Consider the following 19,252-nt stretch of genomic DNA (forward strand, 5'->3'; position numbering starts at 1 on the left):
CACTTTGCTCAGGTTTGGGGGCTAAACTCAAAATGAGACCTCCGCAGGAGCAAACTGAACTCTACAGCCAAGTGCTCCCTGCTCCAGTACAGACTTTATCCTGACATTATCGGCCAAACCATTATCAGGTAATGTAAAAACCATTTTTTGTCTTTTCCACAGCACAGGAATAGCTGAATAGAACCTCATGTTTGCAGTGGCTTACATCCAATCCTAGGCTCTTGCATAGCTTCAGGGTTGATCTTTTATAATGCCGATGCAGAGTTTGGCAGGTATAGGCCCAGGCTAAAATGTGACGAACGGGACAAGAGAACCCAATCCTGTATTAATGCAAGTGTTGCCATGTGGCTTTTAAATGATTCCTGCCTTGCAGTGGGTGTAGGGCCAAAGAGAGAGGCAGGAGTAATTAAAGATCTCAATTCCATGCTGAGGATCATGCTTAATTAAGCCCATCCCTCCTCAGAAATCTCTACCTCATTCACCACACTCTTCCTTATAACTTGTAAGGGAGAGGGGGTAAAGGGGCCTTAAGACTGATTTCAGCCCAGCGTAAAGGATTATGCCGAGTGCATAACCTTGCTTTTACCCATAGCCGCCACTCACATCTGCACTGACGTGCAACAACCTACCACACCTGCTGTGTTGGGGGAGGGAGGGAGGGATAGAGAAGGAGGGAAGGAAATTCAACCCTACACAGAGGGCCAGCACCAGGCACAGGTTCCACTTCAACCCTTGTTTTGAAGGATTAAGTGGGGACTGCAGAGGTGCAAAGGTTCTGTGCTGTCCCCCTGCATAGGACAATCCAGGCACGGACTTGTTGCATCAGGGCCTTGTGGTACATTTTCTTGCTTCTCAATTATTTCCCCAAAGCAATGACATTTTAATTAGCATTTCAACACTAACGAACCTAGTCCCTCTGCATCCCAGTGGCCTATGCTTTTGTGGAAGGCTTCCATTGAGTCCCATTTTCCAATCACTACCGAAGTTGCTCCTTTACAGCTCAAAGGGAGCTACATGCACTGTTATCGAAGGCACAGAAGATCCCTTAGTCTCTCATTGAAATAAATGAGGTCACTATTTTAGATAAATTAAGATAAAAATAAAAGCTTGGTATTTAAAAAAAAGTATAAATTGAGCAGCTTTTTGCAATTCTAAATTTCTAAGGATAACTAGAAGTAGGTTGTCTGTGCTTGTTCTCTGAATTTCACAGAATCATAAAAATGTAGGGCTGGAAGGGACCTCAAGAAATTAGCAAATCCAATCCTCTGAGCTGATGTAGGGCCAAGTAAACCTAGCCCCTCCCTGACAGGTCCTTGTCCAACCTGTTCATAAAAACCTCCAATGAAGAGCATTCCATATTCTCCCTCGAAAGCCTATTCCAAAATTTAATTAACTTGATAGAAAGTCATTCCTGATATGTAACTTAAATCTCCCTTGAAGATTAAGCCCATTACTTCGTGTCCTACTTTCACTGGACTTGGAGAACAACTGAAGAACATATCTGAAGACTGTTATCAGATCCCCCCCACTCGGTCTTCTTTTCTCAAGACTAAGCATGCCCAGTATTTTTTATCTTTTCTGACAGGTCGGCTTTCTAAATTTCATCACTTTTGTTGCTCTCCTCTGGACTGTCTCCAGTTTGTCCACATCTTCCCTAAAGTGTGACGCAAGGGCTGCAGAGCCTGCCCAGAAGTGGGGGAGGGCAGAGCCCCTCACCCCGCTCCTCCTCTTTTGCCCGAGGCCCCACCCCCAGCCAAGCTGGAAGCCAGAGCAAGCCAGGAGCTGCGGACCCAGGGCAGGAGGGTCCACGGATCCCCACAGCTGCCTGCGTGCCATGCATGACTCTTACCTGGACCCAGCTCTGTCTGGGGGACCGCAGCCCAGCCATGGTAAGAGTCACATGGGCAGCTGTGGGGAGCCACGCTGTGGACCCTCCATCTGCCAGGGTAAGTGGGTCAAGAGCAGCCCCTGGCCCGTGTCCCTGCCCCATGCCCCCTCCCCCGGGGCAGAAGGGTCTATGGTGCAGCTCCCCACAGCTACTCATGAGGCTCTTACCATGGCTGGGCTGCTGTGGGAATCTGTGGATCCTCCTGCCCTGAGGGGGGGGGGGGGGGGGACAGTGCGGGGCGGGGACATAGGCTGGGCACTGCTCTCGACCCTCCCACCCCAGGCAGGTGGAGGGTCTGTAGCGTGGTGCCCCACAGCTGTCCGGGCTCCACAGCTGGGCTCCAGCTGCCAGTCTCGCTGGGAGGGGTGGGGCCCCTTGTGAAAAGTGGGAGGGCTATGGCCCCCTGGTCACTCCTATTCCGGTGCCTAGAATTGGACACAATACTCCAGCTGAGGCCTCACCAGTGCTGAGTAGAGTGGGACAATTACATCCCATGTCATACATACGACACACCTGTTAAAACTTCCCAGAGTAATATCAACCTTTTTCACAACTGCATCATACTGTCGGCTTATATTCAATTTGTGATTCATTATGACTCTCCCTCCCCCCCCGATATTTTTCAGCAGTACTACTGCCTAGCCAGTTATCCCACCCCATTCTTGCTGCCTCCATGCCTTCCTGCCTTCAGAGCTCTTCAAGACAGAGATGCTGAGCCCTCAACTGTGACCTTTATCCTTTAATGCTAGCAAAGTAACGCAGAGCCCAAAATGGCCAGTGAACTGAAAAATCCATTGTTCACACAGCTCTGCTCCTGGCCATTGCTGGACATTAATGAGCCTCTACCACTTTAAATGAAGAGCTTAAAATACATCTGGAGGAAGAGGAGAAGTCCTAAATGAGCAGGTAGGGGAAAGTGCCTCTGTGCATCTGGTTAGGTTTGGGTATAGGACTGTGTATGGCTCTTTGACCTGTATAGCTGTAATGGGCTCAAGTCCCATTCTTTGTTGATTTTCACCAGCCCTGCACTTAGAAGAATGAAGAAGTGAAAATGTGGCTCTCCACTCCGCAACCTCACACAAGTTTTTGGCCAGTCCTTCCCTAAGGAATTTAGGGAGGTGAATAACTACATTAGAAAATAAACAGGCACTTCCAGGACATAAAAAGGTAACCGCTCTCCTTAGGGTTCGATGAGCAGCTTTAGCTGTACCGGAGGAATAAATGCATCATAATCTTCCGTATCCTCGAGAAGGATGAGGATGTTCTCCAGTTGACTTAGACAAAGCAAGAAGAAACAGAGAGACATAGGAAATGAGCCATTAGATTACCTCAGGGATGGAGACAGCAGAACAGACAAAAAAACTGGGGAAACTGCTCTTTGAATGAAGACAAAAAGCAGAGAAAGGAAAAGAATCAGAATAATGTTGTGTCTTTCATCTACAAACTAATAAAAAAAACAACAACCCAGATCATTCCAAGACTGACTTCAAACAGTTCAGAGAATAGACAGGGCTTTTCAATGACAATAAATGCATCCCTATGATAAATGAAGTAGTGGAAAACATGAATGAATATAACGTAGTACTGGGAATTCCCTGATACCGAGAGAGCATTCAATTACTGAGCGCCTCTGAGGCCCTTCGTTGTTCTATTCTACACTTATGTATTATTCAAGCTCTTAACAGAGGCATGGGAGCTTTTTCCAAAAGAAGACATGCTCATGTCTCTCAAGCATCTGATGGTATTTAGATGGAAGTTATCTGGCTAAACACATGCCTAATTTAAGGTGAGATGTAAAACGGTGGAGGCAGGAACCACTACCAGTGTTTTTCACCCAAAGCATTTTTAGTCTGTTTCTCTTTGCAGATGGCTCCCTGGTGAATGAGGAAAGGGAGCAATCCTAATCTGTTTCTTTCAGCAGTAAGAGTGTTTGCAAGTAAAACAGCCTTTCCTTCATTGTGTGAAGTGTTACTGCTGTGCTGATGATCTCATAAACACTTCCCTTTCCTCCTCAAAAGAGAGAGGAAAAAAAAAAAACAGGAAAAGTTGAAAAGGGAGGGGGAATGCACAAGAAGGAAACACAAAGTTGAAACAGTTGAAGACGAAGAAGCACACAGCCTGGAAATCTTGTGCATTACTTTGTGCATAAAGGAGTATGATTTACGCTTGAGAACAACTCAGACTAGGAAGAGTCTTTCATAGCCGGAGACACTAGATATCTCAGTGGGGGTCAACTTTTTGTGTCTGTGCCAATAATTGACATCCACTGCAGGGACTAATGAGTAGGTGATCTCAGTCCAGTTCCAAGTGAACAGATGTCCAGCAGAAATGTCAAAGACTGGAAATGGAAAGTGAATTAAGCTATCTGTCTCTGGAGGTGGCTCAAGATGAGGCACTTTGGTGACTAAACTCCACTATTCACAAGCCCAGAATTCATACAAAAGTCATTTGTATGGCAAGATGAAGCTTGCTCTATATATTTGAAAACTGTCAGTTCTCATTCTTAAATGAGTAGAATGAATTCACCTGAAGAGCCACATTTTATATGCATTCAAGGAGAAGCAGCATCCTTTAATGTGCCTGCCATCTACAGTAACAGAAGATCTAATGAGCATTACTAAGAAAGAGAAAAGGATAGCTATCTGGGACACCATTTGTACAAATTGGGTATATCTGACTCATTGGAAGAATAATTTAATCCTTTGATAAATACTGAGGCATTTTGGAGGGGGTGTGAGAAAAGATTTGGGGGGATAAGATGAAGAGTAAGGAGGGCACCAAGCCAATTTGTCTTAAATCTCTTCCATTTTCAGGATTTCTTTTTAAATCCCATTTTTAATTCCTTCCAGCTTCCTGTCTACTTGTCCAATAACTTAGCTTTTAGTGGGTTGATTATCTTCTTCTTGGTGTTTAAAAATATACACTGTAGTATAGTTTTGTTTGCTTTAGTAATACTCTTCATCCTCCATAGACCACTGAAGAGCAACTGTGGGCCTGGATCATGTCCTAATGAATGGAAGTTTTGCCATTGACTTCAATGGGAGCAGGATCAGTGCCTCTGCAGGCTACAAACTAATCTGCAGTAAGTTTGTGACTTCAGTTATCAGAAAGTCATGTGCAGCAAACACTTCGCTTTTGTACCTCTTCTGTCAGATTATACACCAATTTGTAGAGAAGGGGGCTGCAGTCAACTCTTAAAGTGTAGTTGCCTGAAAACCAAACACAGACAGGGAAATCTTTTTTAAGTGGCTTTGACTCCCTGCTAATGGACCAAACCCTGCTGTTCTCACCTGGGCAAAGCTCTCATTGACTCCAAGAGGAGTTTTAGCTAAGTAAGGACTGCAGGTCTTGGCGCAAAGCACTTACAAATACAGATTGTCTAGTTAGATTTACAATACGTAAAGCACTTCTCCTAAACTCATCTTTGCCACAGATTCCAAATACAATCATAAAAATTAGACCTGCCGTTGAACCTCAAGCTCAACCCCCCTCCAAATTATACACACCCTCACCACACATACCAACCCCATTTGGTTCTTTCCTGTGTGAACAGATGCACCCTAAAAATCAGCAAATCTGTGCTATTTTGGATTGGGAGGAGGGAAAGCAAGTTCCAGGGTGGAAATCCCCTCACAGAAGAAATCCTGCCAGCGGCTGCTTTTCTCCTATAATGAGGGATTTATCTTCTGTCTTATAATGAATGTCTTTGCTGGCCGCAACTACAGCAGTGAGACACTAGGAGAGACCAGCTCTCAAGTAAGCGATCCCCAGGCCATTTAGAGCTTTATATGTAAAAATTAAGACCCTCAACTTCACCCACAAAACAGCAGTGCTCTGCAATCTGCATTGGCTGCCTGTCGTTTGCTCTCCACAAAATGCACTAGTTAACCAGCAGGTGTCTGCTCCAGCATTCTGCACCACTGTTAGTTTGCAAGTTGATTTAAGTCAAGATAGAACACACTACAGCGAGCCAGTGTTCAGGTGACAAAGGCATAGATTATTGCAGCAAGGTCCACAGCCAAAAGAAATGGTCACTATCTTTTAACCAGACAAAAGGGCAAAATGGCCTTCCTAGAAAATGTTAGATGATCATCTAACATCAGCTGACAGAGAATCCAATAATACCCACAGACTGTAAACTCTAGCAACAAATGGTGGGTACATAGGGATATATAAGAACTCTGCCACATCTGATAGTTTATGTTTTGTTAGAACGGTTGGCAGATTTTGATAATATTTTAGAGCTGTGTATTGTTTCTGGCTGAACAGACAAATGAAATTCCCATTAAAACTAGTCAGACAACTACAGTAATATAATAATGGAAAAGAACACTGGGTTACATTAGCTAGCATAGCCAAGGAGTTTGTATATTTAGCAATTGGAAATTAGATGCAAGGCAACGTTCTCAAAGGACACCAATCATTTTCTGTGCGAAAGGACAATGAATAAGATAAATGTGCTGTACTGTACTTGGCATAGTGCAGAATGTACTGTGATGTACTAACTGATTCCTCCAAGGAATATAGATGCTATCACTCCATTGGGGATTCAAATGCCTGGAGTCAAGGGAAAGAGGACTAATGTACTTAAAACAGTGCACTGAAGCGTGGCGCCAGTTTTGTTTATTATAGGTTTCACAATGCTTTACTTTCATATTTTGCTTTGATACATAAACAAAGGCATCACTGCATAATCAAGATTTGGAAGCAAATTGGCACTGCAACAGCATGCCGGCTTCAAATCGTCTCCAATAGATGTGTTACAATACACACTGCGAATATGAAGTAGGGAGAAAGCTATTATTTCAGCAGCAAGATCTTCTGTAGGCATGAAATATAGGCTAAAAGTCTGATCTACTTTTTACACAGCATGTAGGCTGTGTAATTGAAGGAACCGCTCTGATTTCCGCCCCTGTCCCCAATTCTTACTGAGCATTTAGAAAGCAGGTTTTGTTTTTGTTTTTTTGTTTCCAATCATTGTGTGATGAAGAGAATTCTCTGCTAACCAAAACAAAACTGAACTATTAAACATTCATGGTGAAACCTACTTCACTCATGCAAAGACACCAGAGTAATTGGGTTTTAATGGACAAAGCGTAGATAGAATGTGGCACCCTCTAACAAACTGAGGCCGCGGTGCAGCACAGCACCCGCTCTCCCCTGGCTGCTATCCCAGGGATGGAATGGTAGCTGCAGCCCCAACAATAATCACTGGTGTCACTGAACACTGGGATGTGATGGGGTATTGATGTCATCACTCTGACTTAGATCACGTGGCTGGGGGCCTGCAAATAAAGTCCAGTTTCTTAGCAGCATTCCTGTGTGTCAGAACCTTAATACGCCCTCTGCAAGACCTGAGTGGTGTGGTAGGGCCAGCTGAACCATGCATCTGTGGATCACTTCCACTCTTGGCCACTCTCAACCTCCCCTTGTTGCTGGCATGGGGACCCCACCCCAGCGCACACAGCACAGAGGCTGCCTATGCAACGGCTCCACTGGCACATCTCTGCACAGACAGAACACTGAGCTCAGCTCATGACAGGGGTCTGTGGCAGCAGGGTGAACTCCATCCCCAGTGAACTCAAAGCTTAAAGCGATAATGTGAGTTGTCTTGTGATACTACAATACACGGTACCGTGAGACGTTACACCATAACTCCATTGAGTAAAAGGAGTCAGGCCGGTACAGTGAACATTGCCTTCCATAAACTACATAGCAAACTGGATATCAAAGCAAATGTAGCGATGAAATAGATTAAAATCTGAGTTAAACTGCTGAGCTCATTAAACTATCAATATTAAACCCTGACCTTTTCAGGAGACATATTTAAGGTATATTTATATAATCACCTGCCTTTGGCGTAAAGTTCTCTCCCCAAGTACATAGCTCATGATGGTGCTATTTGCTGGGGGGAAATAGTATGAGAACCGAGTTGGATTCTCTCTCCACTCTACTCTATACTTGCCTCTGTGCATTCTCAATATCCTGTTATGTACCTTGTATCACAAATCCTTGAGGCAGTAACAAATATGCAGCAAAATGTTAACCTACATCTAGGAAGCCAATAGACTTAAAAACAAATTTTAAACACACCTTCTATAGAAGAATCTGTGTTGATGTAAGCAACGGCCCGTTTCTGAAGAACTTTAGCATTCTCCTGTAGTTGTGAAAAGGGAAACATGTTTACTTTACTGATAATATGTGATTATGTAATGCTGCACCATTAATACTATAAAAAACAAAGAGGTTCTTGACCAGTCAAGGTGAGAGGTACTATATAAATGCCTAACTATATTAATGAATAAGATTGGCCAGTGGTCAGGGAGCATGACATTCAGCTGTGCTAGCTGTGGTGTTTTTAAAGTTGATCTTCAAGCCATTCATGAAATATTAGAGGTGCCAACTGCAGCTCCATCAGAAGGAAGATGGGGTGGGGAGGCTATTGGTGGTATTATTATAATTGCATGGTGTCACTACAGGCCAGAATTAAGCCTGTATGGGTGCCTTTATTGTGCATTTCCATGGCTTGACTTGTCTGGATTTCTTTCAAGATTAAGATTAATTCTGAATTTTGTGGTTTTGCAACACTTGGTTTTGGGATAATTACAATATCCCTCTTCTGTGTCTTACCCTGAATTACTAATATGGGCTCTCAGACTTAACTCCATTTTAACTAGAGCTGTTGAAATTTGGAATTTCTGTTCCACAGGAAACTCTTACATTTAAAAAAAAAAAAAAAAAAAAAAGATCTGAATTGGAATGAAAAGACAAAATGTTGAAGTTTCACAAAAATAAATGTGTTTCAAGTAAATCAAAATGTTTCATTCTGATTTTGACTATTTACATGTCACTATTTTTATTTTACAAATTGGTAATTAATTTTTAAATTGGTATTCTGATTGTAAGCGGTGATTTGGTACTCAATATTCTAATCGGTTTTAAAATCGGTACTTGGCTTTGTCAATTGATATTCTAACTGGTTTCTTTTGGTAAGCATTCTATTTGGTAATTTTCTATTGTAAAGTAGTATAATGTACAAATGATATAAGAATCAAATGTAAAAATAAATATATGATAAAATAAATGATCTGATGGATGATTTCTCCAATGTTGTGTGTGCATGTGAGCAAGAGAGAGGGAGGGAGGGAGAGACAGAGTGTCTGTGTAAAAAGAAAAATAAAGGGAAGGACTGAGCATGTGTGTGTGTGTATATATATATTCACTAGCCTCTTGATTTGAATGAATCACTTCATTTATGAACAGATGTTTCCATAACTAGGGGGTACTGATACATTTTCAGATACTGTGTTCACAACCCTCACCTAATGAGCAAAGGGTTAATTTTCCTCAAGACTTAGTGGATGAAAGATTGTCCAGGTAAATAACTGCAGAGGACCTTTAATGTGAGCATTGACTAGCATCTCTAGAGTCAGAGTCTAATCCAGGATTCAGAGGGAGGGACTAGATGGCACCAAAATGAAGCTAAAAGGCAATAAACTAGAGACACTGGGGCTAAAGTCTGAGAGGTTGTTAGGGTCCAGAGATTCAGTATGATTCTGCCATTGGATGAACAATGGATAACTGGGTATTAAATTATCAAACCAAAAGTACCTTAGGACAATGATTCACAAAAAGAAATTCTATTATACTCCTGTAGAAACAGACATGCTTGATGAGAATTGGTGTTTTTTAAACGTTTTACATTCACTGGAGCTCAGTCCTGTTAGCTATGAGTTTTTATGCTTCTTACTACTGGAGTTTAGTTGGGATGAATATTTACTCCACAAAGTTTAGTTTTCCTCAAGTCAACTGTTGTTACACTTTAATTTTGGTTTTCTTGTTAGTGACCAAACTTCCTCTGCATTAAGCAGAATGGGCAGGCAAGTCTATTTCAGTTGTATATTGGAGAATGTACTTGTGAAAGAAGTTCAAGGGCAGTGGGAACCTCAAATTTGCCATCAAGCAGGAAAACTGTATTCTTTTGGACATTAGGAATAAACATTTTCCATTTTCCCTTTGTCACAGTATTTTGTAGTTTTTGGTTTTGTTCCAATGTCAGCGCAGGGGGAGGGACTCAGAAGATAACCCCTGGAGGTCCCTGCTAGCCGTACACTTCTATGATTCTATGAATGTAGGCACATGAATTTAAATGCTATACAGCAGCATAAACTATAATATAGTTTTTTTAATGAAAAGTTATTTTGAAACAAAAAAAAAATCAAAATGTCTCTAAACAAATTGTTTCAAAATGAAATTTCATCAAAATCAAAATTTTCCCTGCCCACCGTTTCTGATTTCAACAAACCAACATTTTCCAATGGAGAAAATTTTCCACTCTAATTTTAACCTCAGTTTGTCAGTGAGTTAAGATAAATTTTGATTAAGTCCTACATTTCTTAGTAGGAGTGACCAATCCACTTGCAACATAAGAACTGAGGCCCAGATTACCTCACTCATGGTGAACCCCCATGAAGAGAGAAGTGGGAGGAAAACTCCATAGATTCCCCTCTCTGGTGGAGAGATATGGGGAAACTCAGAGTCAGGCGGTCAGGGCTCCCACAACTGAATTAGCCCTGGGTCCAGCACCCAAACCTCTGGGACCCACAGGAGGCAAAAGCCATCCACAAAAAGATGTCTGGCCCCTCTGAATCTCAATTTGTGGAGGCCATTTTGTTTGTTGAAGAAACAGATTTTCAAGCAGGACAGCAACTTACCATACTCTTCCTTAGTGTATTTGATTCAAAGCCAACAGTCCTATAGTTTTTAAATCTTATGAGGAGCTAGTGCACGCAGACCATCATTATTAGTTAGTTAGCATTTATATTAGGGTAGTGTCCAGGAGCTCCCATTAGGACCCTGCTGTGCTACAAACAACTGTGCCTAATGGGAGCTCCTGGACACTACCCTAATATAAATGCTAACTAACTACAATGGGCTTTGTATATACAGATCCCCCTGAATATGCATGGAACTCCATTAATTTAAATGGGGTCTGTCCACAGAGACTCCATAGCCCATATAGGCAGACATAGGCCCACATATCTTCATCAGTCATGCTTTTGTACTATTCTTTATTTACCTCAGCCCATTCTGTGGAACCTAATAGTCCAAATTCTTCTGCGTCCCAGCTAGCAAAAATAATAGTTCTTTTAGGTCTCCAACCTGTAATCACACAGTTAAATTTGACTTCAAGAGAAAAATTCTATTAGAGAAAGACTGCCACAGTTGACTGAGTCACTTAAATAAAAATTAGTACATCATGGAAAATGATGTATAATATGTATCAGTGAAAATTTGTCACCCCAAATTCTGCAGATCAGCACATCCACTGCAATATTTTTACTGTAAAGGCAAAACTCTCAGAGCACATAACGTTACACAGGCAAGGAGAGCAGAAATTCAACCAACTCACATCATATGTGATGTTAAGCTCATTGCAGATATATATGTTTAGGAGCTCCCCCAGTTCCTGACTCATATGCATGTGCACACACATATAAGAAGTTGCAATACCTATTATGTGAAATTCAACCCTATGCAGAGGGCAAACAAAGTCTATGCATTTGCTTATTGGTAAATTCCACTTAATTTCTCAAAATAGTGTTTTTCATAGACCTTGTGTTTCACTTTCTCCATTTACAATGAATAAGTTACCTTCCATCATCATTTTGCCGAAACTCCGAGCAACTTCTTGAAGAACAGCTGCGCCAGTGGTTGGATCAATCCCACCAAATACCCAGGAGTCTCTATGTCCTCCCAGAATAATATATCTGTCTGGAAACAAAGATACAGAATCAGTCTTTAATTCAGAATACACTTGGGGTACCTATAATTCAGTCTTTCCCTTTAACTTCATTCCCCACCTTCTAATTTACAATCTTTGTACGTACACAGACTTGTTTTAACAATCTTTTCATCCCTTATCTTGGAACCACTGTTAGAATAAAATTACCCGGATCTGTCTGCTCAATGATGATTTGAGTAATTTTAGACTCTGTGATCTTGAGATGGAACCCAGATACAGAATTCAAATCAGAACACAAAATCAAATACCAACCACCCCAAAGTTTGTGTCCAGGGTTTCAATTTAAGCCACTATAAAGATACAAGCAGCTGAGAAATGTGGATCTAGACCTTGGTTCATATCTTGAATCTCCAAAGTTCAGGATGTTGTGGGATCCAGTACTTTTTTCAGCTCATGACTAGTCCATTATACTTTGTGTTGCACTAGAATATGCTGGTGTAAGACTGTATGAATGATGTGTTAGAGACCCTATAGAAAATGAGATGTCTCACGCAACGCTGTCCCAGTGAGCTGTTTATTGTAGCATTCTCATCTGTGTACCACTTACAGATCTCTTGGGGGAACACTGTGATGGGAGGGACAAGATGACCTAGTAAGTCTTTTCCAGTTCCAAATTTTATCTGATTATCTCTGAAAAGTTAAACCTCATGCCACCTAAGAACATCTTCAGCAAATGCAAAAAGGTCACCTGGTTCCTCCGCTCCACTGATAGTGCCAATAACATTGTAAATTCGTGTTATTTTGTTGTGAGTGTGGACATGCATTCTGACCTTTCTGAAACAAAAGCAAAATGAAGTAGTTATCCATGACTTGAGGAGGCATTTACTAGGGTTGGAACAGTGATAGATGAACCAATTTTAAACATGTTTTACAAACACAGTTAGAACAAGCCCATGTACTTCTGCAATAGCCATTTAAACACCGTAGTGGAATGAGGTTGGATTAGCACCCACAAAAGGGTTGGGTTGTAGAGGGGATGAATTGTATTTCAGTCCCCCATTTAGTTCCCCAAAATAAATGGAGTTTTTGCAGAGAGGAATGAATAAGGCCAAGATAAGAAAAAATGTGTTTAGATATTTACGATTCTCTTGATGGCGAAATTTAAGAAAGTTAATTAAAGGACTAGTTACCATGGTCAAACTATCAAGAGAACACTGATTGAAACTTAAAATATAAAAGTTGAGAATACAGTCCATGTGTACAATTTTATCTTTAAAGCTTTAAGATTATAATCCAGCAACACTGGTCAACCAATTCCCAGCGACTTGCTATTTGGCCTTGGCTAACATCTCAACTTCCCCATCTGTATAATAGGAATAATGAAACCTTATCTCTGTAATAAACTGTTTTACAATCTATGAATGAAATTACTTATACATGGCAAATGATTATCATTTTACAGGATCTATACCAGGGCTGTGCTAGTTCCTTATTTTTATTTGAAACTGAAGGATGACAAGAGAAATTCCACCAACCACATGAATTCCTAGACTTTCAAAGTTCTTTATGAAATTTGTCACAATGGTTTCAAAGGGAGACATGCCAATAATATCTCCTTGCAATACTTTTAAGATGGGGTAGATTAGCAGCAGGCCAACAGATCACACTAAAAACAAAAAGTAATAACTGAACGTATATTAAATTTTGACCCAAATGATTGGATAATATTTAATAAAGGAATGTGTTTTTAAAAATCTCATAAGAACTTGCTTCTTTCCTTTGTAGAAATATGATGCATAAGTCTGATTAAATGGTAACTGGAGAAACAGTCATTAAAATTGCATGAAACAACTGAACGGTGAAAACCTTTGAATAAATTGAGTATTTCTCCAAGAACATTAAGACAGCAGATCAAAGTGATCAAGCTTTGCCAGACCATTAAAAAAATCATTCATCTATTAGGAACTCTGTAAAAGACAGGGAATGTTCCGTCCTCTCTCTCTTTGTGAAACAAAACACACATTTGTCTGCCCTGGGCAAAAATCCAACAGGGTCTCATTTGAAGTTATTTTCTCAATGGTAAAGCTCTCTAGCTGTCAAAACCAATACCTTCTTCAGCACAACTAATGGATTTTTGCCCAGAAGGGAAGCTAAGCCCAAGGCCTTGAGCCTGCAAAGAGTTAAACATGTAATAATCCCACTGGACTCAAGAGGACTACTCCCATCCATAAAGTTTACTCTGGTGCACAAGTGCTTGCAGGATCAATGCCCTGAGCTTGTAGTATAGTGAAACCTTGGGAGCTTCTCCAAGAACTGACTAAAAAGGACACTGTCAAGTAGGTTAGGATGTCAAAAATCCTATGAATAAGTAAGTCCTCAAGAAATGTGATTAGCAACCTAATACATGTTCTGTTCATTTTAATATTGTTTTTCCTCTCATTATACAGTTTTTTGCTCTCCAGTGTGCTCAAAACATTTTGGATCAGATCCTCAAAGGTATTTAGGTGCCTAACTCCCACTGATTTCAATGGGAGGTAAGTGCCTAAATATCTTATGGATCTAGGCCTTTGTCCCTCTAGCAGGGGTACTACTCCCTGAAGGAACAGTCTGGCGCTTATAGCTGAACCAAGTCTGGGTACATTCAAGGCTCCTTCTGCCCTAACCTGGGCTATTTAAACAGGAGGAGGAAACTAGAAGGCATGCAGCTTCAGAGAGCAGAAATGATATAGCTAATGAAATATTACTGTTAACTGATTTGACACACTTGGGTGTAAGCACAATAATAGCATGGACCCAGTGCATGTAGGGATATTAGTCACTGAGCTGGCAGACAAAGTGGCAAAAAATGCTGTCAAACACCAGCAAGTTGATTTGGCAATCCCTTTCAGAAAACTGGAATTTAAAAATCTAATTAAAAATGAGTTTAAGAGAGAAATGGCAGGAAATACGGGAAAAGAAATGGAGGGGGAAAGATTTCATGAAATATTCCCAAGAGTTGAAAATACGGATATACTCCACGGCCCTGAGAGAAAGAGCAAAGTGGCTCTATTTAGAACTTTAACTGGCCACTGTGGCTTAGATAGTAATTTGTTTCTAACAAACATAAAGATAGATTATGTGGGATATGTAAGATCCAGAAAACAACTGATTATCTCCTTTGGGAGTGTGAAGAGTGTATCATCAAAACGGGGTATTTATATGAAAAACGTAGAGGCCTTAAAGTCAAAATTCTCACTGCAATGCCTAGTAAGAGCATCAGGAAAATAAGGCCCTATTAAAAAATAAAGCAATATTGCAACTCTTTAAAGAATTCTGGAAAAGGTGAAAGACTGATTCTTGAATTAGCTGTGGTGTCCAGTGCTTGGCAGTCATAGACTCAACAAGTGAGTCTGCTTTGTCATAAAACGTAAGGGGAAGGAGGAGGAGGAGGCATGCAGATTGCAATGGTTGGTGGTCTTTCTCTCAGGATGTTGGGGACTAGCATGACCAGGCCCCGAGACTTTATTTGCTGACTCAGTTCAGGAGCTCTGAACCAGGGCCCCGCAGTAAGGGCCATAACTTTGTTAAGACTGCTCCTTCCCTGAGACCTTCTTAAAGGGGACATTTGTTTTATTAGTTTGTTTTGGCTTCCCCTTGCTTGGATCCTTTACAGTCCCCTTTATCTCAAGTGTCAAATTTGTTCTGTCGACATTTTTGTTTGTATGTTTTCTAAATCTTCAGTAAGTTTTAACACACGCATGAAAAAAATCCAATGAAGACTTCAATTTTTTAAATTTGAACAGGTCCTTGCAGTGTTGGAAAAAACACATCATTATGCCCTCCTGTTCATGATCTTTCAAACCACCTCCTGTCCCACTGGCAATGGAGGACTGTCCCTTTGTCAGTCAACGACAGCCACTGCTAACATGGCACATTACCATAGTAATGCATTTTTTAGCTTCATTTAATGCAGTTCAGTGGCTGGAAGCTAGGAGGAGGAAGCATCACCATGTGACCAGAGCAGCTCTCTGCAGACTATCAGCTCCTTGGCCCATAGTTTGTGACCCTCTCCGCCAGTGCCAGAGAGCCAAAAAATGAAATTGACCAGTTTTGTTTCACTATACAAGCTGAGTGAAGTACAAAGAGCAAACACAATATTGCAAACCCCGAGCATTCAAAAATCATGAGTCACAGCCCCAAAAATATGAGCAGATTTTTAAAAGTAATATGTTTTGGGTTCTTTTTATTTCCCTCCTTGGGCTCACATTTCCAAGGTTTTCTTTGCAACCAGAAAGGCTAGAAACTTTGGAGAGCAGCTGATCTCTGGGCCCCAGCCACGCCCATACTCCATAGCTCTAACTCCAAGGAATTCTCGTAGAAGGCTTCCATGGGACTAGGGAAAAGGTGAAGGCAAGAGACCCACTGCAGAAGTTGTGCTCTGCTCTTCCACCACCAGAGATTACCAATTTCTTGTCACCTTGGTCTTCAGAAACAGAAGGGAAGAAAAGAGCCCAGAAAGAGAAAGGTTTTAAAACATTTGCTTTTCACTTGACAGTGGAAAAAAAAAGTTAATAAAAAGGCTAGTTACTGTTGACCAATGCTAAATTTTGAAATTCTCAAGAAAACGTAATACAAGAGCTGAGAAGGGAGATATACATGGCCTCGTTCAATGCCTGTTGAAGTCAATGGCAGTGTTCCCATTGTCACTGAGCAGGCCCATTGTTTTAACATTTTATCTTTAAACCCTAAAGATCCTCATCCAATCATACTGCCTATTTCAGAGGGAAGTTAGTTTCTCCTCTAAGCTCCAAGATGTAATATTCCTCAGAATCCTACTCTGAAAGGTAGTGTTTGGTTTTGCAGTGTTCAATAAATAGGCAAAAGTGCTCAAACAGACCTTATAGAATAGCTGCCTGCAAATCCAGGCCCAATGTTGTAAGACACATTGAGGTTTCCCCTCCAGCTATTGTCTGGTGCTGCAGGTCCTCCCAGGGTGCTGTTAAGTGAAAACCAAGACAAACACAGTTGGCCAATTTGCTAACAGTAGAAGTCTCCCCAGTGGAACAGCACACCTGAAAATGAGTGTGAGGAAGGATTACAAAGCTCTAAGAGATTGTGTTGCACAAACTGTATGTGCAACCATTTACTGTTTGTTAAGAGGGCCCGTAAATTAGCATAAACTCTATTAAAGTGCTTAGAAATTTCGTAAGCTAAAATGAGCATTGAGTTAAAGCACAGAAACTAATAAAATAAACTCCTGGTCTTATCTCTCTTCTGTGGCACATCTAGAGAATAAACTTGTGCTCCACTTTGTTTTTCAGTAAAAGACTATGAAGTGGGTTCTAGCCCACGAAAGCTTATGCCCAAATAAATGTGTTAGTCTCTAAGGTGCTACAAGGACTCCTCGTTGTTTTCAGAGCCAACAGTGGTTTGTATTTTTGTAGCATATGTTGCTACTATTATGTGTCTGCCTGTAACACACAAGAGCAATAAAAAAGGGCATCAGTTTTACTATCTTTTAATGCAAAAAAGGCTTTTTGCAGTGTGCACACGAATACCGAAGCCAAGTACAAAGGATTGAAGTTGACCTACCGTAATAATATTTCTGCATCATGATATCCAATGGGATGAACTGGGATTTTGGGAATTCCCACTCCCTCATCAACTTCAGACCTGAAGGTATATTCTGAGAAACCAAGAATATATTGGAATATCAAATTTTGCTGTCCTCATTAGCTTGCCTTTTAAGTTGAGTTGTTTTTGTAACAATGAAGAGTCCCACAGTCATATCTAGAATTGATGTATACTGATCCCTCCAGTCATCCAGCATCTTGTCACACATCAGAGATTAGTCCCACTGACTCCAGTGGCTACTGCTAGTTTTAATGCAGAACTTTCACTCCATATAAACAGAAGTTTGCAGTGTTTTTCTACCTGGCATTTATGATCAGCAAAGAAATATACATCCAAGCAAGGTTATTACTCCTCTATGATGGTAGGCTATAATCCAGTTTCAACTAGTCCTCTTGAGAAACATAGTTCCTTGCAAATCTCAATAAATCCTAACTCATATCTAGTGCATGGCCTATCCACATCTTGATTTACAAGTGCTATAAAGCTTGGATCATATGCAGAGAGATATTGCCTGGCAACTATTTTTGCTTGAGAAAGGCCAGCTGGAATGATGTGCAGATAGAACCTGCTCCACACTAGGAAAATAAACTCTTGCTGGAAATTCTCTTAAACAGCAAGTCTTTTTGCATGGGTACGAACAACAGTTTAATTGCTAGTGACAAGACCCTTTTCGATACCAGCAAGTGTCAGATGTTTAGAGCTACAAATCTGTCACTCACCTTTTGCTGGATAACCTGGCGTGAGAGGATCCCCTGCCCCATTCAGATTTAACACATTCCCGCGCTGGGCTCCACCTCCAGGAAGGTTCCAGCCATTTGGGTAAGGATCTACTCCAGGGGCGCAGTAGTCAGCAGGGTCTGAATACAGTATAATGCCTTTGGCTCCAGCTAATATGGCATTTTTAACCTGCAAAATTATTTGTTTTAAGAACTGTATTTGGCTAAGGGCTCTGCAACACGCCACCAATTGGGAGACACTTCAGAACTCTCATGTGGCAGAGCTGGAATCATTGACCCAAGGGAAGTGTATGTCAAAGTGCATCATGACCTCAAGCATTGGGCATAAGACTGAATCAGGAGAACCAGGTTCTGTTCCCAGCATAGCCAGATTTGCTGTATGACCTTAGACAAGTTATTTAACCTCCGTGACTCAGTTTCTCCAGCTGTCAAAATGAGATAATGACACCTACCTCTTGAAAATGCTTTGAGATCTATGGCTGAAAAAGGCAGTAGTGTTTACTGGTTGTATGGGCTATTAAATCCCCTAAACTAAACTCTTGTAAGCCCCTTCTGAGAAGTTTGCATTCATCTTAGTCAAAGTTTCAGTACTCCAATACAGCCATCTTACTTTGCTGTTTTGCAAGTCCCTGTTAATACACATGATAAGCATACATGATTTTTGGATCAGAACTGGCTCCCGGCACTCACATGTTCTGGTTTACAGTAAAATAAAGAATAAAATTTCTCTTTGGAAGGAACTTCTGGCTTCTGAAGCAAGGGTTTAATGCTTAATCTGGCCCCCACTGACATCAATAACAACACTCCTATTGATGCCAATGTAAGGAGCCTCAGACCTTTAATTTACTAATCTAATTATGATTTGAGAGAGAGAGAGAAACAAACAAATGAACAACAACAACAAAACAACCCCACAACACTCACTTTGTTTCCTCTGAAGATTTTCCCATATCTGGCAATGACAATCTTTCCAGTACAATTAATTCCCATCTCTCGCTCTAGTTTGAAAAAATCTTCTGTGCGGCCATAGTTCACGTACACCAAATCTGCCTATCCAAGGAAGAAAGGCTAGAAACTAAACAAATATACTGTCATAACTGTTATAAAATATCTGTTTTTAGAATCATGCAACTTTATTTATTGAACATCTGTTATATAGTACCCAATATTTGCAGTTCTACAGGCTTGATCTGGCTCCCAGTGAAATTAATGGCAAAACTCTCCCAAATTATTTTTTTAGAAAGGCTTGTTTCATTGATGAACTCTCTA

The 19,252-nt window shown here is 41.0% G+C and overlaps 1 protein-coding gene across 2 annotated transcripts in view; it reads right to left on the reverse strand.

The window, feature by feature from the left end:
* Nucleotides 1-19,252, reverse strand: part of LOC117871228 (N-acetylated-alpha-linked acidic dipeptidase 2-like) — a 41,694-nt gene that overhangs the window by 12,513 nt on the left and 9,929 nt on the right. Inside the window, exons 5-13 of one of the 2 annotated variants that reach the window (XM_034758980.1) lie at nt 18,908-19,033; nt 17,966-18,152; nt 17,205-17,298; nt 16,510-16,608; nt 12,382-12,467; nt 11,543-11,662; nt 10,968-11,050; nt 7,982-8,045; nt 5,030-5,097 (exon numbers count right to left, since the gene is read on the reverse strand). In XM_034758980.1, the coding sequence (XP_034614871.1) occupies nt 5,030-5,097; nt 7,982-8,045; nt 10,968-11,050; nt 11,543-11,662; nt 12,382-12,467; nt 16,510-16,608; nt 17,205-17,298; nt 17,966-18,152; nt 18,908-19,033 (927 nt within the window). The remainder of the gene's footprint in view (nt 1-5,029; nt 5,098-7,981; nt 8,046-10,967; nt 11,051-11,542; nt 11,663-12,381; nt 12,468-16,509; nt 16,609-17,204; nt 17,299-17,965; nt 18,153-18,907; nt 19,034-19,252) is intronic. The other variant, XM_034758982.1, reaches the window with a different exon arrangement.

Source organism: Trachemys scripta, chromosome 1 (assembly GCF_013100865.1).
Source record: "Trachemys scripta elegans isolate TJP31775 chromosome 1, CAS_Tse_1.0, whole genome shotgun sequence".
Lineage (NCBI taxonomy): Eukaryota > Metazoa > Chordata > Testudines > Emydidae > Trachemys > Trachemys scripta.